Source organism: Chrysochloris asiatica, unplaced genomic scaffold, assembly GCF_000296735.1.
Source record: "Chrysochloris asiatica unplaced genomic scaffold, ChrAsi1.0 scaffold00082, whole genome shotgun sequence".
Classification (NCBI taxonomy): domain Eukaryota; kingdom Metazoa; phylum Chordata; class Mammalia; order Afrosoricida; family Chrysochloridae; genus Chrysochloris; species Chrysochloris asiatica.
The window spans coordinates 2,279,905-2,306,501 of NW_006408600.1; the positions used below are offsets into that span (position 1 = coordinate 2,279,905).

Here is a 26,597-nt window from a genome sequence, read left to right on the forward strand (position 1 = left end):
AAGAGCAAAGATGTCAGTTTGAGGACTAATGTGAGCCTGACCCAAGCCATGGTATTTTTAATAGCTTTAAAGGCATGTGAGAGCTAGATAATGAATAAAGAAGATCATAGAACTGATGCATTTGATTTATGGTGCTAGAGAAGAACATTAAAAGTACCAAGGACTGCCAGAAGAACAAACAAATCTGTGTTGGGAGAAGTACAACCAGAATGCTCTCTAGATGACCAGACTTCAACTCTCATACTTCAGACATATTATCAGAAGGGACGAGTCCCTGGAGGACATCATGGTAAAGTGGAGAGTCAGCAAAGAAGGAGACCACCAACAGTGGAAGCATCAATGGGCTCAAGCATAACAACAAGGTGAAGTTGGCGCAGACCAAGACAGTGTTTTGTTCTGGTGTATAATTAGGTCACTATGTGTCAGAACCACCTTGATGGCACATAACTGACTAATATGTCGCGCTCACATTTTCATTAAGACTTGTAACTTTCAGTGGATCCAATCCTTTAATAGCTTGGAGAGTTTTTTCTCTGGTTTTGAGGATTATGACTGCCCACAAAGACATGCCTAACTCATGCATTCCCTTATTCTCCTCCTAACATTCCATTCAGTTACCTTTTGTTTAACTCCCAAAATGATACTTCTCTTTTTTCTCTTGCTTCTATTATCACTAGCACTAGTTCACTGCTTTTAGAAGCTATGAATAATTTCACAGTAATGTTTTCAAAAGAAAATTAAAGAGACACAGATGCTATAACACAAGACCGAGTACTGCTGCCCACGAGTCAAAGCATCCACTGTTACACAACAAATTTTTAGACAGAAGATACCATACAGTATAGACATAAGGTACTAAAGTAAGTGTTCATTATGACTGTGAGGACATTCATCTTTCAGGTGGTATGTGTACTACTTTTAGGTAGTATGTACTGTACCATTACAAGGCTGACAGTGCAGTCACATCATTTACATGTGTTGCATGAGTGAAGCTACTGTCATGTTATTTTATTTGATTGAGGTTTCTATCAGAACCTATGGGACATGGTCCTATCAGATGCTATGCATGTGCATGACTGCTCTTAAGCACTACTGTATACTATCAAGGACTTTTCTTTTCTAAAGTTAATTTAATCCTCAGCAATTCCCACTGTAGATGTCAGCAAAGTGAATGACAAAACATATTTTTTTAAAAAGTGTGAATTTCCTATAAACTAGGAAGTGACACACATGAATTTAAACCATGTAGTTTGGCTTAGGACTCTTAATTTTGTTGTTGTGGTTAAATGTCATTTAGTTGACACTCATAAAGTTTCTGGTACAGCGTTTCCAAAGAGCACTTGGTGGGTTTGAACCGCCAACCTTGTGGTTTGTAGTTTAGTGCTTATCCTACTGCACCACATAAGGAAAGGTAAATGACATTATTTTAAATAATAATCTTTTTAGTACTTTCATATTTATATGTCAAAAATGTTTAACAATAATTATCTTCTACATTTACAGTTGCCTTACATTAATAATGCACATAAGATACTAACTGATTGGAATAAGTAACTAACACTGGAATAACTGGATGCATTAGGTATAAATTTAAATGCAGTTAAGGAGCTCTGGTAGCGTAGTGGTTACGAATCGGGCTGCGAACCTTAAGGTCAGCGGTTCGAAACTACCAGCCGCTCCGCGGGAGAAAGATGAGGCTTTCTACTCCCGTAAAGATTTACACCCTCGGAAACCCTGTACAGGGTCGCTATGGGTCGGACCCGACTCGATGGCACTCAACAACAACAACAACAACAAGGTGCTCTAGGAGTGTAGTCATTTCAAGTCAGGCTGCTAGCCTTGACATCGCAATTCCAAACTACCAGCTGTTCTGCTCCCATAAAGATTTATCACCTCGGAAACCTTATGCAGGGTCACTATGAGTTGGAACTGACTCCAAGGCACATAGTCACCACCATCAACCTTCAAAAATGATAAGCAACAACCATACCTCTCATAGCCCTCCCTTCTTCTCAGTTGGGTTTGATAACTCATTGCAATGGCCATGTGGAACTCACACAACATATTCACAATTATAGAGTTTCCTTGGGAGGTTAACAGGTTACAATTTACAGTCAGAAATACTCAAGGTACAGCTATTCTAGTCAAGACAGCCTCTCCTATGCTGTGCTGAGGAATAAGGTGCGCCTGACCCAGGCCATAGTATTTTCAATAGCCTCATATGGATGTGAAAGCTGGACAGTGAATAAAGAAGACTGTAGAAGAATTGATGTCTTTGAGTTGTGGTGTTGGAGGAGAATACTGAAAGTGCCATGGACTGCCAAAAGAACCAATAGATCTGTTTTGGAAGAAGTACAGCCAGAGTGCTCCTTGGAGGCCAGGATGGCTAAGCTTTGTCTGTCATACTTTGGACATATTGTCCGGAGGAGTGAGTAGCAGAGGAGCTGCAGCCGCAGAAACAGGAACCCAAGCATGAGACATGTGGTGCTACTGAGCAAGGACAGTGCAGTGACTGGGCAGGAAGCATACCTGTAGAGTGGAGTGTCTCCTGGCTCTATAGTAGGAGAATTATAGGTTTGCTGACCCACTGAGCTAGAGTGAAGACCCTTTAAGCTGAGATTTGTGGTGGAGTGGTTTGTACTGTGGAATTAATCAGCAGCCCTAAAAAAGCTTTGTAACATAAGCTTGGCATAGAGAAAGGCTTGGGTCATGCGCACCTTAGTCCTCAAGCTGACATCTCTGCTCTTCAACACTTTAAAAAGTTCCTGTGCAGCAGATTTGCCCAGTGCAATACGTCATCTGATCTCTTGACTGCTGCTTCCGTGAGTGTTGATAGTTGATCCAAGAAGAATGAAGTCCTTGACAACTTCAATCTTTTCTCCATTGATAAGAATGTTGTTTATTGGTCCAGTGGTGAGGATTTTTGTTTTCCTGACATTGAGATGCAACCCATACCGAAGGCTGTTCTCTTTGATCTTTATCAGTAAATGTTTCAAGTCCTCTTCACTTTCAGCAAACAAGGTTGTATCATCTGCATATCGAAGGTTGTTAATGAGTCGTCCTCCAATCCTGATGCCCACGTTTTTCTTTATAGAACCCAGCTTCTCGTATTATTTGCTCAGCATACAAGTTGAGTAAGTATGGTGAAAGAATACAACCCTGTCTCACACCTTTCCCCATTTTAAAACAGTCAGTGTTCCCATGTTCTGTTCGAACAACTGCTTCTTGGTCCAGGTACAGATTTCTCAGAAGTACAATTAAGTATTCTGGAATACTCATACTTGTCGATGTTGTCCATAGCTTGTCATGATCCACACAATCTAAAGCCTTTGCATAGTCAATAAAGCATAGGTAAACTTCTTTCTCATATTCTCTGCTTTCAGCCAAGATCCACCGTACATCAGGAATGATATCTCTCGTTCCACGGCCTCTTCTGAATCCAGCTTGAACCTCTGGAAGTTCTCTGTCAATGTATGATTGTAGTCATTTCTGTATTACCTTTAGCAAAACTTTCTCGCTTGAGATATCAAAGAGATTGTCCGATGATTTCCGCATTCTGTTGGGTCACCTCTCTTTGGAATGGGCACAAATATGGATCTCTTCCAATCGGTCGGCCAGATAGTTGTCTTCCAAATTTCTTGGCAGAGATGAGTGAGTGCCTCTTGTGCTGCCTCACTTTTTTGAAAGATTTCCATTTTTATTCCATCAATTCCTGGTGCCTTGTTCTTTGCCAATTCCTTCAATGCACTTTGGACTTCCTCCCTGAGTATCATTGGCTCTTGTTCATATGGTACCTCTTGAAATGGCTGAACATTAACCATTTCCTTTTGATACAATGATTCTGTATATTCCTTCCATCTTCTCTTGATGCATTCTGCATCTTTCAATAATGAAAGTCAAGGCTTGAATTTTTTCTTCAGTTCCCCCAGCTTGAGAAAAGCTGAGTGTCTTCTTCCCTTTTGGTTTGCTAGTTCCAAACCTTTGCATATTTTAAAGAGAAGATGGAAAATCTCCGTATCATCAGTGAAAACAAGGCCAGGGGCACACTGTGGAACAGACCATCAATTACTCATATACAAATTCAAACTGAAGCTGAAGAAAATGAAAACAAGTCCACGAGAACCAAAATATGACCTTGAATTTATCCCACCTGAAGAACAGATTTGATTCATTAAACACTGAAGACCGAAGACCAGAAGAGTTGTGGGATGACATCAAGAACATCATACATGAAGAGAGCAAAAAGTCATTAAGAAGACAAGAATGAAGGAAAAAGGTCAAAATGGATGTCAGAGGAGACTCTGAAACTTGCTCTCCAGCATAGAGATGCTAAATCAAATAGAAGAATTGAAGAAGTCCAAAAGCTGAACAGAAAATTTCAAAGATCAGCTTGAGAAGATAAAACCAAGTACTATTTAGATAATTAAATGTTAGTAATTCTATAGAAGGAGCTCTGGTAGCGTAGTGGTTACGAATTGGGCTGCAAACCGCAAGGTCAGCTGTTCAAAACTACGCGCTGCTCCGCAGGAGAAAGATGAGGCTTTCTGCTCCCGTAAAGATTTACAGCCTTGGAAACCCTGTTCAGGGTCGCTATGGGTCGGAACTGACTCAACAGCATTTAACAACAATAGCAATTCTATAAAGGGCTTCATGGAAAAGGGAGGAAACTAGATGAGCATTCTTAGCCTCTGATGCTAAATCAGAGCTGTTGGTGTTTTATGTGTACACTGGAGATCCCTTTTGGATTTTTTATTTGGAGTAGGTAGTAAGTTCTGATGCTATAAAGTCTAAAAACCACTGAATAAGATATATTTCAATTCAAATTCTATATTTCTCATCAAAAACAGATCAAACATACCATTTTTTTCTGCAAAGGCAACTGCATCTTCTTTAGCACTGAAGGTCAGAACCATGTTGGACAATGGATCAGCCCTGTAAGAAACAATTTTTTTTTTTCAGGATTCAACATTAAACATTGGTTTAAAAAATAAGTTTTAAAAAATGATTAGAAAATAAGCTGCCAATATGAAATAAGCACACTACTGATGAGATTAGGAGGAACCAATATGAAGTTACTTATTTTAATAAAGTATACTCAAGTTTGTGAAGTTTTTTTTGCTTATTGAGGGTGAGTTGTGGGGGATTGTTTATGGTAAGAGTACATGTACTAATTACTAGGAATCCCCCAGACAATGTGTAGTCTTATAAATCTTATGTAAACTATTCAGCCATTACCCAACTCAGGTAAATGACTTACATCAATATGCCACTGTTGACCCTCCTCATTCTATTTCATTTCCTGTTTCCGTTTTTTCACTAGTATGCTGCTACTACCATCTTATACGCCCCCTTTAAGTTTTCCCTAAATTATAATACTCTTTCATGTTTTTTACTTCAGTCCAACCTTCAATATGCTGCCAGATATATCATCCTAAAATTCAACTTCCAAACTCGCTACTCAACTCAAAAACTTTTAAGTAGTTTCTGCTGCCTACAAAATGATCTTCAATCTCCTACAGTGGTATTTAAAAATGTCTATGAACTATATAATCTCTTTTTAAAATTTCCACTCAGTATTATTAGTTCATTTATTTTTCTATTTTACTTGTTCAACTCTCAATTACTTAGGTTCCAATTTGGGTAATGGCTGAATGGTTTACATAAGATTTATAAGACTACACATTGTCGAATTGGTTTTGAATCATAGTAACCCTATGTGAAACGGAATGAAACATTTCCTGGCCATGTTGTTGTTAAGTGCTATTAAGTCCAACACATAGTGACCCTTTATGGGACTTCTGAGGAGTGGCTGCTGGGCTTGAGCCACCAGCCTTGTGATGAGCTTGCAGTTAGCAGTCCAGTACTTATCCTACAGCTTTGCAGCATCCCCCAAACCACTGCTATACTGGAGCCCATTTTGTTGCAGCCATGGTGTCAGTTCTATCTACCTCTTTTTCACGAATCCTCGATTATACCAAGCGTTAATGTTCTTCTCCAGGAACTTATCTCTCCTCATGTCTAAAGTATATGAGACAAAGTCTCTAAGAAGCATTCTGTTGATGCTTCTGTAAACACAGCTTTGTTCATTCTTCTGTCAGACCATATCCTTTACCAATCAATACCTTAAATCAAAGGTATCAATTCTTTTCTGGTCTTATTTATTCTCTAGCTTTCCACAACTCAAGCCATGGTATTTTCAATAACCTCATATGCATGCAAAAGCTGGACACTGAATAAGAAAGAACGTAAAAGAATTGATGCTTTTGATTTATGGTGTTGGAGGAGAATACTAAAAGTGCCATGGGCTGCCAAAAGAACCAATAGATCCATTTTGGAAGAAGTACAGCCAGAGTGCTCCTTAGAGGCCAAGATGGCCAAACTTCATCTGTCATACTTTGGACATGTTGTCAGGAGGGAACAGTGCTGGAAAAGGATGTCATGCTGGGTAAGGTGGAGGGTCAGAGAAAAAAGAGGAAGACCCCCAATGAGAGGGATTGGCCAGGTGGCAGCATCAATGGACTTAAGTGTGGCAACAGTAGTGAGGTTGGCCCAGGATCGGACATTGTTTCGTTCTGCTGTGCATGGGGTCACTGTGAGTCGGTTCCAACTGGATGGCACCTGACAACAACAGCTTTCCCATGCATTATAGTGATGCTTTTAAGTGCTCTCAGGCTGGGTTCAGCTCATAGTAACTCTATGTACAATAAAAAGAAACAATGGTCAGTCATGAGCAATCCTCACAATTGTATTTGAGCTCCATTGCAGCAACCATTGTGCCACTCCATCTTGCTGAGGGTATTCCTGTTTTCTGCTGAGCTTCCACTTTAATAAGCATGGTGTCCTTTTCCAGGGACTGGACCCTCCGGATAACATGTCCAAAGTATGAGAGACAATGTCTCGCCACCATCAATCTGGCTGTACTTATTCCAAGACAAATTTTCTTGTTCTTCTGGCAACTCCTGGGACATTCAATATTCTTCACCAACACTATAATTCAAATATATCAATGCCCTGTGCTCCTTATTAACTGTCCAGCTTTCAGATGCATACAGGTCAAATGGAAACACTACAGCTTGGACCAGGCACACCTTAGTCTTCAAAGGGACATTTTTGCTCTTTAATATTTTAGAGAAATTTGTTGCAGCAGATTTACCCAATGCAACATATTGTTTGATTTCTACACCAATGCTCCCTTGGTAGGTCCAAGTAAAATGAAATCTTTTGTCAGTTTATTGGTTATTTATTGGTTCATTTGTGAGGATTTTTGCTTTCTTTACATGATAGTACAAACCATGAAAGCTATAGGCTTTGATCTTCATCAGTATTTCAAGGCCTCTTGGTTTGCAGCAAGCAAGGTTGTGCAATCTGCATATCACAAGTTGCTAATGTATCCGATCCTGATGCCACACTCTACTTCACATTCTAGCTTCTTGGATTATTTACTCAGCATACAGATAAATAAACATGGAATAAGTATAGCAAAAAGATAAAACCCTGACACACACCTACCCCAATATAAAATGATTCAGTATAACCTTGTTTTGTTTGAACAGCTGTGTCTTCGTATATGTACAAGTTCCATGTGAGCAAAATTAATGTTCTGGATTTCCCATTCTTCGCAATGTTTCCTTTTCTAAACTGTGTTGTGATCCACACAATAAAGATCCATCTGACATCATCAATGATATCTCTTGTTCCAAGTCCTCTTCTGAATCTGGGCTTTCTGGTAGCTGCCCCTCAATGTACTGCTACAACCATTTTAAAATTTTCTTCAGCAAATTTTTACGTGCATGTAATATTAATGATATTGTGCAACAATTTTTAGCATTCCACTGGATCACCTATCCTTGGAATAAGCACAAATATAGACATATTCCAGTGAGTTGGCCACAGATTTCTAGCACAGACCTAGTTAGAGCCTCCAACAATGCATCAGTTTGTTGAAACCTTTCAATTTGTATTCCATCAACTCCTAGAGCCTTGGTTTTCACCAATGTCATTAGTACAGCTTTAATTTCTTCCTTCAACATAATCAGTTCTTGATCATATGCTACCTCTTGGAATGGCAGAACATTGACCAAATTTTTTTTGGTACAGTAACTATATACCTTTCATCTTTTGATGCTTCCTGAACATCATTCAATATTTTACCCATGTTGTTGTTGTAATGTGCCGTGGAGTCGTTTCCGACTCATAGTGACCCTGTACAGGGTTTCTGAGGCTGTCAATCTTTACAGGAGCAGAAAGCCTCATCTTTCTCCCATGGAACAGCTGGTAGTTTCAAACTGTTGACCTTGCATTTTGCAGCCCGATTCATAACTACTACGCTATAGAATCCTTCAATACTGTAATCTAAAGCTTGAATTTTGTCTCCAATTCTTTCAGCTTGAGAAATGCTGAGTGTTTTTCCCTTTTAGTTTTCTAATGCTAGGTCTTTGCACATTCATTACAATATTTAACTTTGTCTTCTTGAGGTACCCTTTGACATTTTCAATTAAGTTCTTTTATTTCATCATTTCTTCCATTCACGTTAGCTTCTGTACATTCTAGAGCAAGTTTCAGAGTCTCTTCTGATATCTACTTTTGTTCTTAACCGTCTTTTTAAATGATCTTTGCTTTCTTCATGAAGATAGCTAGTAAGCCTTCAGTCATTAATGTTACTCGTGTCAAATCTAGTCTTGAGATGGTCTCTAAATTCAAGTGGGATATACACAAGGTCTTATTTTGGCTCTTGTTGACTTGTTCTAATTTTTTCAGCTTCAACGTGAATCTGTATATGAGCAATCAATTGTCTGTTCCACACTCAGTCACTGGTCTTGTTTTAAGTGATTACACTGAGTTTCTCCATTGTCTGTTTCCATAGAAGTAGTTGATTTGAGTCCTGTGTATTCTATTTGTGAGGTCCACATTTATAGTTGCTGTTTATGTTGCTGAAAATAATTAGTAATGAAAGTCACTTGTCTTGAAAAATTGCATCATGTGGTTTCTAGCATCTTTTCTATCAAGGCCATATTTTTCAACTACTAACCCTTCCTGTTTGTTTCCAACTTTTGCATTCCAATCGCCAGTAATTATCAATGCATCTTGATTACATGTTTGATCAATTTCAGCCTTAAGAAACTGGTAGAATTCAGTTCTATCACCACTGACTTAGTGGTTCATGCATAAATTTGAAAAGTGGTGGTATGGTTATTATTCTATTACAGATATCATTGCATTTCAAGACAGATCTTGAGATGTTCTTTTTGACAATGAACTAGTCTTATTAGGCTGTCTTTTTTTGTTTGTTTGTTTCATTACATTGATTATAATCCCCTCCATATACCATCAGTTAAAAGTATTTCTCTCTATCCACTTTAGCTTTTTTTAAAAAACACACAAACAAAAACACCCTCTCAGGCATATATAATAATTTACATCACCAAAGGGCATATTCTGAAAGTCTGCTCCTGGCCACCAGTGCTTAGTCCTTCTCTTCCTAGTTGATGAATCTAGAGTCCTCAGCCGCTCCCCCTCTCCATGCGCCCATCTCTGACTCCATCTCTGGCGCTGCTGCTTCTCTGGATAAGGTCCCGCATTCTGCTTGTGCGTTTCTCTCTTGATGGTCCTAGGGTCCTTTGTTTCTGGACTGTAAGATTAAACACTCCCCCTTTTTTTTGTTACAAAACTTCTACCATTACAAGTGTGGCAATCGCGATTAGTAATGATAACAATTAGTCACTATTGAATCTTACGAATCTTATCCCCATCTCCTTTCACCAGACCCATCTAGACAAGATGACAGCTATTCAGTAGGGATTCTTTCTTTCTCCCCATATTCTTAAACTAAACTCCCTCTTGAAACCTTGTAAGCCAGTCACTTCGTGCCTTTATTGTCCCCTCATTTTAGGTAGTCAATGTCTAAGTTGCCCGTCCCTATCTACCCTGTGCACAGAGTGGATAGCATTGATACTTGATTTGAAGACTCTTTCCCTCTCTATTGGTATTTAGAGTGACTACCTCTCTGAGTATAGGTCAGGTTCATCATGATTTGAGTCCCTTGAGTATGCCAAAAGTGCTATTCTTACATGGTATAAACCAATGAGTACAGAATTCTTTCGAGAAGTGTTAGTGAGATGAAAATATTACCTTAGGAGGTGTATAAACTTAGATGGAGAAGATATGTCAAGAAAATAGTATCTTCACATTTTGGTATTTTTGTTTAAAAAGGTTTCCACTATTTTTTAGTAAGAGTTTTTGACTTATCATAAATACGCTTTTGTTGATTAAATCTATGAGAACATATACAATAATTTGTGCAATAACTTAGAGAAGAAAAGTAGAACTCTTCATTTAAAAACATATATTAACAAAATCTAACCATTTCATTAAAGCAGATAAAAATGTGGTTTTGCAACATGGTGGAGCAGTGTAATGGAGAAAGAAGGTAATAGAGAATACTTGCATTCCATTTAGTTGCTGTTAGGTGGTGCTGAGTGAATTTCAACTCATAGCGACCCTATGCACAACAGAATGAAAGAGTGTTTCTGTGCCTTCCTTAAAATCATCATTATATTTGAGCCCATTTGTGCTGCTACTGTGTCAATCCATCTTGTTGGGATCATCCTCTTTTTTGGTGCAGTTGTTATTGTTGTTGTTAAGTGCCATCGAGTCAATTCCAACCCATAGCGACCCTATACAGGGTTTCCAAGGAGTAACTGGTACTTGCTACTTATTCATGAGCAAAAGAATGATCGAAAAACCTGACATTTACTTTGCTGACTTATTAAGGTCTGATTGTTTATGTTGTGTGCCTTCGAGTCAGCTGCAATTCCTAAGACCCTACACAGGGTTTCTGAGAGTGGCTGGCAAGTTTGAACAAATAACATTGAGCTTAGCAGTCCAGTACTTACCCTATACTTACCACACCAAGGCTCCCATAACAGAACGCTATTGTTAAGGGCTGTCAAGTTGGTTCCACTCAGAGTGACCCTATAGAGTTTACAAGGAGTGGCTGCTGAATTTGAACCGCAGTTCAAACCAACCTTGCAGTCTAGTGCTTATCCTACAAAGCCACATCAGAACTCCCATGACAGAATAAGTAACATCTAAATAAGTGTACACTTCTGCTTAAATTTGATTATCTTTTAGGTCCATGATGGTATGGCACACACACCACTGCTTCCAGAAGCTGAACAACAGATTCATAATTCTATAATAGGCCATCCACTGCCACCACACTGAATACAATTTACAGAGACCCCCACAGTACAGAGGAAAACAGAACTGCTCCTTAGGTTTTCCACGGCTGTAAATCTTTACGAGAGCTGACACATAAATGGAGTGGTCGGTGTATCTGAATGCTTAACTTTGCAATGAACAACCCAACTCTTAACTCACTACACGACCAGGGCTACTAATTTGATAATAAAAAAATTAAATTTTCATGTTATATTCATTAAAAGTGATGAAATTATAATAAACTATTGTATCCAATGGGTTTTATCAAAGTCATTTACAAGAAACTTACCAATCTAACAGATAAAAGGTTCTAAAGATTTATATAAAGCTCATAATCAAAAGTAACTTCAGACAACTAGCTACATACTAAATATGGGCAACTCATCCTTCCTCCCCAACCAAAAATGTACTATAGAGATTTAAACAGTAAAAATCAAAGGATGCTTTTCTATCTTCATATAACAATAAGATAAATGGAGAAAAGATTAGAGTTGTCAAAACTTCATTTTGCTCAGATCAACCATCAACACTTATGGAAGCAGCGGTCAAGAAATAAATGATATTGCATTAGGCAAATCTGCTGCACAAGACCTCTTTTAAGTGTTCAAGAGCAAAGATGCCAGTTTGAGGACTAACATGCACCTGACCAAGCCACAGTACTTTCAATAACCTCATGTTTGTTGTTGTTAAGTGCCGTCGAGTCGGTTCCGACCCATAGCGACCCTGTACAGGGTTTCCGAGGGTGTAAATCTTTACGGGAGTAGAAAGCCTCATCTTTCTCCCGCGGAGCGCGCTGGTAGTTTCGAACCGCTGACCTTAAGGTTCGCAGCCCGATTCGTAACCACTACGCTACCAGAGCTCCTTCAATAACCTCATATGCATATGAAAATTGGATGATGAATAAGGAAGACCATAGAACTAATACTCAGAATTGATGCATGTGAGTTATGGTGTTGAAGGAGAGTATTTAAAATACCATGGATTGCCAGAGGAACAAACAAATTTGTATTGGAAGAAGTACAGCCAGAATGCTCCTTAGAAGTCAGATGGCCAGACTTTGTCTCTCCTACTCTGGACATATTACCAGGAGGAACCAGTCCCTGGAGGAGGACATCAGGCTTGGTAAGGTGGTAGGTCAACAAAAAAGAGAAACACTCCCAAGGAGATGGACTGGCATAGTAGCAACTGCAACTATGTATGAAAATCATGTAGTAATGATGATGAGGTTGGCCCAGGACCTAGAAGTGTTTCATTCTGTTGTGCATAATATTGCTATAAGTTGGTATAGACTTGATGGCACCTAACAACATTTTATGTTTACACAAACACAAATATTTTACCTCTGAGGTTTACAGGCAATTAAAAGAGCATTAGAAGAAACTCCAATATAGAAAGTGAAATACATACAAATTTTTTTTTTTTAACATGTGAAATTTATATCTTAACAAGGATTTAAAAATTATTTGGTAAAGAAATTTTGTTGGGTTTATTATCAAATATATTCATCTTTAATTGCCCTTTTGAAATTATGCAAAGAAAACAAAAACAAAAAACCTACACACAGTTAACAATGATATTTATTAAGGGTAATTTTAAAAACGTAAACCATGTTCACAAAGTCCTGGTGTGGCACTGTGGGTTCATGCGCTATACTGCAAAGTCGGTTTGAACCACAAGATCAGTGGTTCAAGCTCACCAGCTGCTCCTTGGAAACCATATACAGGATCACTATGGGTTGGAACCAACTTAATAACAATCAAACCATGTTCACAGTCATGAAGTCCATTTTCATAATGACAATGCTTCTCCCCTTCCCCCCAAATGTGCAGAAAACATTTATGATTTCAAGCTGTCACAAAATTACCACCCACAGTTAACTCTGTAAAAGTAGTTTAATACTGCCTGTCTTCTCAAGCAATGAACATACACGTACTTTTTTATCTGTGTATTCATAGCAAGTCTGTGAAAAAAACTCCAAAGGTATACAGAGATGACCTCTAAAGGTGTTGTATTTGTCATGTTTTTTATATTGCACATGTGTAGACCTTATAGTGCTCCTATGTTATCAGGGTTAGGAGTCTGTTAAATCCTCCAAGCCAGTCCATCTATGTGCTAATCAAAAGGTTGGTGGCTTGAATCAACCCAGAGTCACCTTAGAAGACAGGCTTGAAAAATCATTTATTAAAAACACTATGGCGCCGAGAGCGGGACGCTACCCAGAGAAGCAGAGATGCCTGAGATGGAGACAGAGATGATGACGTGGAGTGATGAAGCAGCTGGGGGACTTTAGATCCAGAGAGGGAGAGGGACTGTGGGCCAAAGACTTGGGGCGGGGGGGGGGGGGCAGAGGACGGGTATACCCTTTGGTCGGAAGATGATCCATGGAGGGGCTTGGAACCATGGCAATGAAATGATATACGATGGAATGAATGTAAAACTAAAGTTCTCTCATGTAAACTGTCATATAATTCACAATAAAATATTTAAAAAAAAAAAAGTACTATGGAACACAGTTTTACTGTGGCACACACAGAACTGCCTCAAGGACAACTGTGTTTTTGTTTAAAATGTTTTGGGGCACCAAACTGTCTCAAAAAGCATTCTGTGTACTGTATATGAGTCTGAAAACCAGTGCATTTAACAGAAAAATCTACTTAGAAAAACAGAGGTGGAAAAAAAAAAATGTCAAGTTAAACCAAAGTACTCACGTTGATGCCCAGCCCATCAAAGGATTTTCCCATCGCTCCCTAGTATCAAAATCCATCTTCCACTTCTTGGTGTTGTTTACTCCAGACTGCATGTTATTGCGTGCAGGAACAAATATCCTAACTTTTCTAGTTTTGATATGCTCTTCTGGAACTCCAGTTAAAGTAGTGATATCCTACAAAAAACAATCAGACAAACATGTTTCAAACAAACCACATACTCACTAATGCACTTGTGTTATTCTATATATTTATCTAACTCTATTTAGATTTGTTTATATATTTTTTTTTAATTTAGCTTTTTGGCTTATCTTTCCCTGTTTATTCTAAATATGTAGGATAAGCATCGGACTGTTAACCTCAAGGTTGGTTGTTCAAACCCACCAACCGCTCCTCCAAACGCTAAACAGGGTCTCTATGAATTAGAAATGACTCCACGGCACTCAGCAACAACTATTAGTTCCTTAAGAATTATCACTTCGAAAAGAGTTGGGCCTTCCAGATATTCTGAACCATTTCTTTAAACATATTTAACCCACTATCTTCCTATTTTTACCACAAATTGCTATTTTGATACATGGAAATTTTATACTGTGTTAAGAGTAGAAAGGAACAATGAAAAATGGGTTCATTTCTAAAAAAATAAAGATTGCTGGTCCTTTTTACACAGCAGTTTCCATAATTCCTGAAGAGTATGCTGAGTTTGAATCAATGTCAAGGCCATGGGTTAGATCTGGCTTTATTTAGTTTATGCTGACAGATGAGATGTAGCCAAAAAAAAGTTTGTATTTTCTGAGCAGGTGTAACTAAGTAGTTATCAGAGAGATAATATGATATCAGTAATTTCTCCTGTCAAATCACTAGCAAGAAAGCATTCTTCAGAGTAAGGCCTGCTTGAAGATTTTTTTGTAAACAAAATCAACTAACAATTTTAATTAGCATTCTGGTTTACTGCCCTTCATTAAAACCTCCCCAAGAGGTTTTATTTAAATTTAATTTAAAGTAAACCAAAAGAATTGCATACTTTTTGTGGAAATGGAAGATGAAAACAATAGTAACTTTCTTGACTCTCTTTTTCTACACTTCTATACTCAGTAACAAATACTCAGCTGGTGAATGCAAAAAATTTTGGTGTCTATATCTTATCAATTAATTGTAATATTCTTATGATAGTAGCCCTTAGGGGTTGTAAACAGTTAATATGCTTGGCTGCTAACTCAAAGATTAAATGTTCTAGTCTATCCAGAGGTTCCTAAGAAGAAAGGCCAGGTGATACAGTTTTAAAAATAAAAATCAGCCATTTAAAACTCTATGGAACACAGTTCTACTCTGACACCATTGGGGTTATCATGAGGTGGAATGAACTACATGGTAAATGTTTATCTGCTTGTTTAATCCATCAATAAATGCTCAACTGGTGATGTCCCAGATTAGTGATATTTATCAAAAATATTAGCAGTCAGGACATAAAATAATGGAGAAGGTAATTCAAAATCTAAGTTTCTATTTAGTGGTAGTGCTGTGGGTTATGTGCCATTGAGCAGAAAGGTTCATTTTTTTTCTTCTGAGGAGTGGCTGGTGGCTTTGAACTGCTAATCTTGTGGTTGTTGTTGTTGTCATGTGCCGTGGAGTCGGTTCCGACTCACAGGGACCCTGTACAGGGTTTCCAAGGCTGTAAATCTTTACGGGAGCAGAAAGCCTCATCTTTGTTCCGCGGAGCAGCTGGTAGTTTCGAACTGCTGCCCTTGCGGTTCACAGCCCGATTCGTATGTGTCACTCAGTAGGCCACCAGGGTTTCTTTATTTAGTGCTAATGGTGACCAGTGTTGTGGGATAATGCACTGGACTGCAAGGTCTGCAGTTCAAATTCACCAACCCCACCTCAGAAACCCAATACAGGGTCACTATGAGTCACAACTTGCTCCACGGTAATTAATAACAACAACAATGGCAAAACACTTTATTCTATCAGAGTAGTAACATACTATTGTCACTCATATACTTCTCATAGATAAACACAAGTCCATAGCTAACTTAAATAAGCCAGTAAACTTGAAAACAGACTAAAAAGTAAACATACATGTTAACATATAAAACCAGTGAAAACTAGGAAATTTTACCCAGTTTGTGAATTTTTATTTCATTATAATGTATATCCAAATTCAGACTAATGTTTATCTGTAGTTCCAGTCTATAACTCTACATTATGAGTTAGCCTAAGTACTTTGTGCTGTAGTATGTACTGGGAAAACAGCAAGACTATTTCTGCCTCTAAAAGTAACTATGCCCAAAAGACTAAAAAACAAACATTTAGAGTTATTTTAGTTGGCAACCAGTCTTCTGCTTAACCCAATACCTTTCCACCTGCACCAATTATTAGGTATACCTACTTTGTCACAAGGAGCACTCTGGTAGCGCAGTGGTACAAATTGGGCTGTGAACTGCAAGGTCAGCAGTACAAAACTACCAGCTGTTCCGTGGAACAAAGATGAGGTCTTCTACTCCCAAAAAGACTTAGCCTCAGAAACCCAGTACAGGGTAGCTATGAGTCGGAGCCGACTCTATGGCACATAATCACCAACCACCACCACTTTGTCACAGCTTGTCAGTTTAGAGGAACTATCAAAACAATACAATAACAGCATAGTATGTACAACTGTTTTTTTCTTGTTGTTAGTGCCACCATGTCAGTTTTGACACTGAGCAACAACCCTGTATAGGGCTTTTGGGTTTCAATCGCTGATTGTGCGATTAGCAATCCAGTGCTTATCCTACAGTGCTACTATTTAATATTCTATCTATAAACAGATATGTTCTATTTCTCTAGAGTTGAAGCTCAAGCCCATCAGCTGCAACTTAGAAACCTTATACATGGTGATTATGAGTCAGAACTGACTCCACACAGCACTTAAGGAAAACAAAGTCTTTTTCTAATTCTACAGAAACCCTTCCATTCTGAGATAAGTCACAGAAACTGAAGCTTTGAGCGATTTGCCTTTTCTTTACATTAAGATATATATGAACAGATAAACATCAACATTAATTAAACTCTCAACATTAATTCCTCAGGAAGTTGAGACTATAGCAAAGAGTCTTAGCTGTTTTCTTTTCTTCCTCCCCCTTCCCCCCCCCCATACAAAGTCACAGGTTTATAGTATATGTAAAACAAGGTGACAAATACACATTTAACAATTGAGCACGTTCTTAAAAAAAAAATCTACAGATTATCATTAAAACTAAAAACAGTTTTGTTTATGAGAATGATAAATATGGCAAAGAACATTGGTGATAAGTGGATGCACAACAAGATTGATGTAATTTATCTCACTACATTGTATATGAAAAAAAAAATTGGTAAATGTGGTAATATTCTATATTTTCACAATCAAATAAATGCAAGACATATATTTCTTAAACCCATAAAGGACTAGACAAAAATAAGTGTAAACAACCTAGGAAATGAAAATATTACTAATTAACAGACAGTGTTCAGTACCTGCTCCTTAATTGGTAGTTGAATTTAATTAATGTAAATGAGACATATATATTATCATATTTTATTTTATATTATTTTAGGATCTGGAAAAATATGGTGATGGAAGTTGTGTGCCACCAAGTCAGTTCTGACTCATAGCAACCCTGGGTAGGGTTTCCAAGGCTATAAAACTCTATGGGAGCAGAAGCCTCAACTTCCTTCCAGGAGCAGCTGATATAGTCAAACTACTGACCCTTCAGTTAGCAGCCTCGCTTATAATCCACTATAATACCGGGGTTTCTTGGAAGAGTTGTTTTCTTTATATACTTCTATATTGTGATGTATACCTGCCAGAGTTCTTTAAGAACTAATCAATATTTTTAAGAATGTAAAATTGTTTTTATTTCCTGATTTCCACTATCCATAAAATGTAATGATTTTAGGATGGAAAAATCCCTTCAAAACAGATGGCTATAAAATGTTGCTGAGTTTTGTGTTTTGTTTTGTTTTTTAATTCATAACTACCAATGGTTCCCATACATCCTTGAATTATGGTAATTATTTATTGATATTTCCCCCCAATTGAAAGTTGGCATTAGAACAAACAGTTCTCAAGATAATATGACTTTTAAAGCCCAAGTTGTCCAGACCCAGAATCACAGTTTTCACCAGCAGTAGACATGTAAGGTACTGCAGCTCAGTTGGGCTGCTGCCAAAGATAGAGAATAAAAAGGCTTGGCATCTCTCACATAACTTGACACCTAAAGGGCAGAGAAGCTCGAAAATTCCTAGTTCCTGTAGGCACCCTCTTAGTCTAGACAAACTGATTTCTCACACTTTTTAAATGCATTACGACACTCTATTGTTATCATTTCATCCACATGGCTTCAGCTAGTGACAGAAGAACCTGTCCTTTATGAGACAATGGGCTAAAGCTCAAGCTCCTAGATGCCATTAAAACAATGTAATACTTGAAAAGAACTATGAAAGCAGTAAGTTGGACTCAGCACTAGTGTCTCAATGCTTTGCTTTCCCCGCAGTTCTCACAGAGCTACCTGTGACTCAACTGTCCAAAATAACCCTTAAAACATTCGCAAACTTTTTCAACTATTTTGAATAACGGTTTTATCTATAGATTTCTACTTCTGCAATACCAAACACTTATCATTTTAAAAAATCCTGTTTATGAAAGACAGAAATACTCTATGACTTTTTCAAGACTGCCTTTACAGATTTCTCTGCTTTATTGGTAAAATATAGATCAATAATTTATTAATCATTAATGCATTTTCTATGACAAGAAGTTCAATCATATAAAGTATGAGAAGCCTTCAATTTGGTACCTGAGGAACCTCAAGATTAATATTGTACCTAAGACTCAACTTTTAATAATTATCCATAAATTCTAATAAAGCAAGTTTTTCTATAGGTAGCATATATATTTACTGAATTTTACATTTTTACACAATTGATTCAAGAGTGAAACATATTCCTACTGTAGGAGATCATCACTATTTTAATAAGCTAAAGTTTCAGAAACACAATAACATACAATATGCTATTTTATGGTAACACAAATACAAACAATATATCATAATTCACTTTAAAGGGCATGCAAATCAAGAACTGCTACAGAAGAAATACATATAGTTATTTCTAAGTACTACTTCTTCAGCACCATCTTGTTCACAATTTAAAATTTGAAAGAGCAAATAGCTGACCTTCCATTTCAAAAGTCTAACTACATAAAACAGAATTTAAGAAATTATGTCAATATATATGGATTATTATTATTGTTTCAAATGCCTGTTTCTAACATAAAATATTATTTTTCATATAAAATTTGTATGACTCGATTATCAACGGTCCCTATTTATGCTGTGTGAATTCAACTTTATTTATTTATTTTTTGACAAAGGAAGCAAGGAACAAGCAATGGGAAGTTGGTGTCAAAATGCAGAAAAACCTCCCAGCAAGCTTCTCGAAACCACCCAGGATTTAGAGTCTTGCTGGCTGCTCTCTTTTCAATACCAGAATTTCACACATTTCAATGACTATTATGACTTCAAAGAATCAAATTTTCACCATTGTCCGTCATCTGCCGGTTGATTTGTATAAAGGAGTTCTTCTGCATGCACTCCAAACAAAAGCCTCCTTACTTTTGTGGCTATATATCAAGTTTAAAAGTTTTGTTTGTGACAGTTGTGTCTTTGGTAAATTAGGGTAACACTGAAGGAGTGCAGCTGCTCTGCAGGAACCTCCTTTTTGGCACCATTTCACTTAAATAAAAACTGAATAATTAGCTTCTGCCTTTATTAAACCACAAAAATGCCACTGGCCTTAGTAATTACTTCCGGTTACCCCACCCACTTAACCTTAACAGTTTATACTTGCATAAAGAGAAATAAATGAAAGGTTTTAGCCACTTTGGATGAATTTTTTTTACAGATCCATCAGTTGTTCTTTTATACATCTATCAGTACATTTAAGAAAGCCACAATTTTTACCAGGTAATAAGCTCATCAAACTGGAATTATCAATCAGTCTTGAAAGCAGAGCACTTATTAGAACATTAAGTACAAACATGCTTATAGGAACATGGTCGACTATAGGCTACAAGTTATCAATTATATGTCTGAGTTTATTTTAGAACTACTATCTGATCTAAATTTGATAACTGTATATATATTCCACTTCAAACATAAAAGATGTTAAAAGAAAAACAACCTCAAGATCTGTAAACAAAAAAAAACCTCCTTTCAATTATGCCACACTCAAATGAAGAAACGCAATTAAATGATTTCATATATATATTTAATAAAATTGACAAAATAAATGTTATAATTTTAAAAAGATAGTTAGCAGACAGCATAACCCCTAAAAATTCTTTCCATAAAAGAACTGTACGTAGGGTCCTGGTGTGGCACTGTAAGATAAGCACTGGACTACAAATCACAGGTCTGTGGTTCAAACCAATCAGTCATTCTTCAGAAACCCTATAGAGAATTGCTATGAGTTGGAACTGATGAAATGGTACTTAACAAGAACAAACAGCAACTCAGATATAATCAAAACTGTTCAAATAAGTCAGAAGTACACTAGTAAAGGAGTCTTTGTATGGTGCTGTGGGCTAATGCCTCAGACTGCAAAGCCGTTTAAAATTCAAGGTCGTCGGTTCAAGCTCACCAGCCGCTCCTTGGAAACCCTAAACAAGGTCGCTATGGGTCAGAAGCCACTTGACAGTACTTAACAACACCAACAACATGCCAGTAAAGGTGACCTGGTGTGGCACGGTAGGTTAATGCTCTTTACTACAAAGTCAGTTTGAACTGCAAAGTTAGCCGTCCAAGCTTACCATCCGTGCCTTGGAAACCTTACATAGGGCTACAATGGGTTGGAACTGTCTAGACAGAACTTAACAACAAAAACTATAAGAAAATAAGGAATAAATAATAATTGTAATGCATTAGCTTGCATAGCACAAAAATAACGTTCCTTATTAACTGAACCTATTTTTCTGTATCTAGTATAACAACAACTATGGTACCAAGCCCTTTACAACACAAGGCTCAACATTATAGTTATGAATTCTGTCCTCATGAAATAGCCAACTTTTAAAAAAGACACAGTGAACAAATAAAGGGAGGCTGGTATCAAAATGCAGAAAATCCTACCATCTTCTTTGGTAAATATGTTTTAAGAAATAAAATACAAAGCAAGGTTAACTAGAACCAAAAAATCACTTCAAACCTACAGGGATGCAAAACTAGCTTTCTTATATATGTAAAAAACACTAAGTACAACGTATGTTAAGTAAATTTATTTTACTGAATATGCAATTATATATTGAAAGTCTATTATATTCGTGAAAATGAAGGAATAAGGCATAACTTACCTTTGTTTGGATAAGTGCCTTACCAATTTAAATTCAAATAGAAAGATCTTACTATGCCAAGTTGAAAGATTCTACTATGCAAGTTAACTATGTTGGGGCTACACGTGATACTGTGTTCTAGTGTAGAATAAGCGCTAAATGAAGAGTTGGCAAATCAAACCCATCAGCTGCTCTTTGAAAACTGTATATAGGGGTGCAATGAGTCAGACAGAATCCAATGACTGAACAGCACTTAACAACAACAAAAGGGATTATACAGGCAAAACTTACTACTAAGTTTAAGGATGTTAAATATGTGCTCAGCATTCCTCAAACTGAGGGAACTGAAAAAAACAAAACAAAATATCAAGACTTGACTTGCAGTATATTGAAGGATTCTATGGGAAAATACTGAATGATGCAGAAGGCATCAAAAGAAGATGAAAGGAGTATACAGAGTCACTGTACCAAAAAGAAATAGTCAGTGTTCAACCATTTCCAGAGGTAGCATAGGATCAAGAGTCAATGATCCTAAACGAAGACGTCAGTCTTCTATATGGGCTTCATCTCAATGTAAAGAAAACAAAAATCCTTACCACTAGACCAATAAACAACATCTAAATAAATGGAGAAAAGACTGAAGTTGTCAAACACCTCATTTTGCTCCGATCAACCACCAACACTCATGGAAGCAGCAGTCAATAAATCATACAACCTACTGCATTAGGCAAATCTGTACAAGACTACTTTAAAGTGTTGAAGAGAAAAGATGGTCAGTTTGAGGACTAAGGTGTGCCTGACCCAAGCCAGAATATTTTCAATAACCTTATATGCATGCATAAGTTAGTTGGACAGTGAATAAGGAAGAAAGTAGAAGAACTGATGCATTTGAGTTAAGGAGTTGAAGGAGAATACTGAAAATTTCATGGACTGGCAAAAGAACAAACAGATCTGTGTTGGAAGGTGTATAGCCAGAGGGGACCTGGGAAGCCAAGATGGCCAGAATTCATCTCTCATACTTCGGACATATTATCAGGAGGAACCAGTCCCTGAAGAATAAATATCATGTTTGGTTAAATGGATGGTTGGAGAGAAAGAGGAAGACCCCAGCGAGATGGACTGGCACAGTGGCAGCATCGATGGACTCAGGGGTGACCTTATATGAAGAACAGAACAAAACATTGCCAGGTCCTGAGCTCAACGACTGTGAGGTTAGTCCAGGACCCAGCAGTGTTTTGTTCTGTTGTGCATATAAGATAATTATGTATCGGTAGTGACTCAATGGTACCTAACAACAACAACAAAATATGTGCATCATGGGACAGCGAGTGATCATGAAATTATTATGCATATAATATGAAATAAAATATTGGTTAAGAGCATTTTGATTCAGATAAACATGGGGTAACTCAAGCTCTACTATTTGCTACCTATGCTCCTTATGATAAGTTGCTTGCATTTTCTACATGTCAATTTCCAAATGTACAACAAAATGTACAACAAAGCCTACATCATAGCATTGTTTAAATGAATTAAATATTTACACAGTGATTTTCAATAAATATTTACTCCTTATAGTTATGAAAGGAAGTAAAATATGGTACTCAATATGAAGGCCAGATAAAAGTGATCACATTTGATTGCGGGTAGAAAGGTATCAGAAAATACCTGATCAAGGATAAAGGCAAATGATTATTTCAGGATAATTAAAAAGATATGTGCTAAAATATTGAAAAGAATATCCATACGCTTAACACCTTAACATTGTTTTTATCTGTACCACCTACCAACAATCATCCATATATATATATATATACCAATTGTTTTAAAGCCATAATAACAAACAAGCTACTTTACATTTTTTTTTTTTTTTTTTTTCAAATACTATCACTTGGCTAATGTTATTTTCTCTGTAGTTCACCAGTGTGCATACTTCATCAGTTAAGGGTCCTAGTAGCAATCTGTTAAATTGACATGCCACAATCTCTTAGCCAATTCCTTATTACTGAAACACAAAACTGCTATTATTGCTGTGGAAGTACACATGACTACAATGAAACCTTTAAGGTTAGCCACTGAGTAAGAGAATTAACTGAGTCAATGGTTATAGGTATTTCATTTGTCCCTGGCAGGTTACCATATTGCTTTATAATTGTTGTTGTTAAGTGCCACTGAGCTGTTTCCTACTCATAATGACCCTGTATAGGGTTTCCAAGGAGCAGCTGGTAGGTTTGAACTGCCAACCTTGCAGTTAGCAGTCCAGTGCTTATTCTATAGTGCCACACCACGACTGTTTTCTAGTAGGTGGTAATATTTGAATACAAAACAAAACAACCCATCCCCTTGCCCAACACACAAGGTTACGTCGAAAAGTATTGCTACTGGGGTTCTACTTCATATATGAACAGCTTTGTAACAAATCAAACATGTTTAAATGTTAAGCATCATGTCCCTGAATGAATGGGTCGGTGCAGACAAATTCTCTCAACTTGACTTAGTCCAGTTGTTGTTGTTATTAAGTGCCATCAAGTCAGTTGCAACTCACTGTGACCCTGTATAGGGTTTCCAAGGAGCAACTGATGGGTTTGACCTGCCAACCTTGTGGTTAGTGGCCCACAGCTTACCCTACTACACCATAGCAGACTCCAGTTGTTACTGTAGTTGCTACAGTGCCGTCAAGTCAATTCTGATTCAGAGACCCTGTATAGGGTTGGTGGGTTTGAACCACCGACCTTGCAGTTCTAACCAACCTTGCAGTCCAGTGCACTATCCTACAGCCTCAGGACTCCATTGCTGCTGTTGTTGTTGCTAAGTGCCGTCGAGTTGGTTCCGACCCATAGCGACCCTGTACAGGGTTTCCGAGGCTGTAAATCTTTACGGGAGCACAACGCCTCATCTTTCTCCCGCGGAGCGGCTGGTAGTTTCGAACTGCTGGCCTTAAAGTTCGCAGCCTGATTTGTAACCACTACGCTACCAGAGCTCAGGACTCCATTAGAATGACTTAAAAAAAATAATGATCAAATGCTGCTTGAAGATCAGCTAGTACACAGAAATGGTTTGTCCATCAGTGTTTAGAACAAGACAGAAATCAGTGAAGGCAAATTTGTGGAATAAATTGTAACTGTGACGAGTCCTGTATTTACCAACGTAATCCAGAGAGGAAACGTCAATCAAAACAATGGCTTCCAAGGGGATCTGCTGCGCCAGTTAAATTCAAGGAAGAAAGGTCAAAATTCATAACCAAAAAGTTCAAAAGGTAATGCTGATCGATTATCTTGACAATCATTGGGTGTTTACTATGAAGAAATTTTAATAAAATGGAAAACTGCATTGGTAAAAAAACATGCTCGGTAGAGGGTCACAAAAAAGAATATCCATCCAGCTAGACGGACTGACACTGGCGGTAACAATGAGCTCAAACATTAGCAACGACAGTGAAGATGGCACTAGACAATGTGGTGTTCCGTTCCGTCATACTCGAATTCACTATGAGTTGGAACTGACTCAACAGAACCTAAGAACAATAAAAACAGCTGTATTAGAATACCTACTAGGTTTCTAAGGTGATGAAATAAGATGATGGACCAAAAAGAAAGGGTTGGCCATATGATAATTGCAATTTATACAGCATACTATATTTTGAAAAGATCCAATCTGCCACTACTTAATAGTTCCCCTGGTAATAAGTTAAAAGGCCTGACATACACATAACATACATTAAGAGTTATGAGTACAAAAACAAAGTCAGCAGAAAGCTAAATAAGAAAAAATTGCTGAATAAAACATCAGGGCAAAGGAAGAGAAGATAAATAAACTTCCTAAAATCAAGTGATAGTTTAAACATGAAACAAAATTAATTAAATCTTGGGAGGAAGCTGGAAATCAGAAAATAACTACATGGATCAAAAGCTAAATGTCATTGGTTCAATAAATCAATGGTGTGCAGGTCAAACAAGGTTGGAAGCAGGCACGTAAAAAGTGTTAAGAAAATCTCTTATTAATTTAGCATACAAGTACAAATTTAAACAGCGCAATAGAAGTCTCTTCTTCTGACATATTACGAACTGGCAGTTCATCAGTTAAATGAAAATACGTTTTAGACAAAATTAAATGAACAAACACACACATTGAAGTTTTGTAACTCAAAAGTTTTATATGAACATTCTTTCAAAAAATTGCCTGGTATCCGGGCAAGGACTTTTCTTTGAATAAGGAAGGTCCAGGGAGTAGCATTCCAGGTATTGTTTCTTCCACACACTAAGAAAATGCATTATCTACAATTAAACTTTTGGTTTCTTTAATGTGAAATGAGAACACAGTGATGTTTGTGACACATTTGAGTCCAAACGTATCTAATATTTTCTGATTCCCTTTTACAACTACCTTATTTCCACCTAATTTGACAGAAAATGTTATAAATTCTCCTTTATCATCTTTTCAAAGTATTCAACCAATTTGTTATAGAAATAAGCCTTTACTTTTTGTCCTCATAGAGCACCAGATTACAATATTAAATTAATTATGTAATTATAATGACAAGTATAACTGGCAGAGAAAGTGTGAAGACAAGCACAACTGATGCCTGATAAGCACATGACGTAACAACTGAGAGCTGAAGTCTGGCAGCACACAAGAACGAAGACTAAATTAAGGAAGCCACAATATGTTGTGCGTTGAGCTTTGCAGAGAAAATTGAAAGCATTAAAAACTGAGCAAATTGCTAAAGTAAAAGGTTGGTTTAAAGGTAAAATTCACTAACCATTATTACAAAATAATTTTCACAATGTGGTATAGAAAATAAGAACTGGAGTGCAAACTACAAGGTCTGTGGTTCAAATCCACCAGCTGCTCCTCAGAAACACTGTACAGGGTCACTAAGTAGGAAAAAACTCCACAGCCCTTGACAACATCAGTTGCTGTTGTTATTAAGTGCCATCGAGTCCATTCTGATGCATAGTGACCCTGTATATAGGGTTTCAAAGGTGCAGCTGGAGAGCTCCAACCTTGCAGTTCAAATGACTTTGCAGTCTGACCAATTAGCCCACAGTGCCACACCAAGAGTCTGAAAACAATAGTTATTATTGTTGTTGTTGTTGTTAGGTGCCATCCAGTTCCTACCAACTCATAGCGACCTTATGCACAGCAGAACAAAACACTGCCTGATATTGGGCCAACCACACTATTTTTGCCACGCTTGAGTCCATCGATGCTGCCACTTGGCCAATCCATCTCGTTGGCAGTCTTCCTCTTTTTCTCTGACCCTCCACCTTACCAAACATGATATCCATCTCCATATTGTCTCCTGACAATATGTCCAAAGCATT

The 26,597-nt window shown here is 37.5% G+C and overlaps 1 protein-coding gene across 1 annotated transcript in view; it reads right to left on the bottom strand.

Moving 5' to 3' along the window:
• The window catches only part of NDUFS4 (NADH dehydrogenase (ubiquinone) Fe-S protein 4, 18kDa (NADH-coenzyme Q reductase)), a 157,732-nt gene that overhangs the window by 42,619 nt on the left and 88,516 nt on the right, over positions 1-26,597 (bottom strand). The window contains exons 3-4 of the mRNA XM_006865740.1: positions 13,929-14,101; positions 4,859-4,932 (exon numbers count right to left, since the gene is read on the bottom strand). Coding sequence (XP_006865802.1) covers positions 4,859-4,932; positions 13,929-14,101 — 247 coding nt within the window. The remainder of the gene's footprint in view (positions 1-4,858; positions 4,933-13,928; positions 14,102-26,597) is intronic.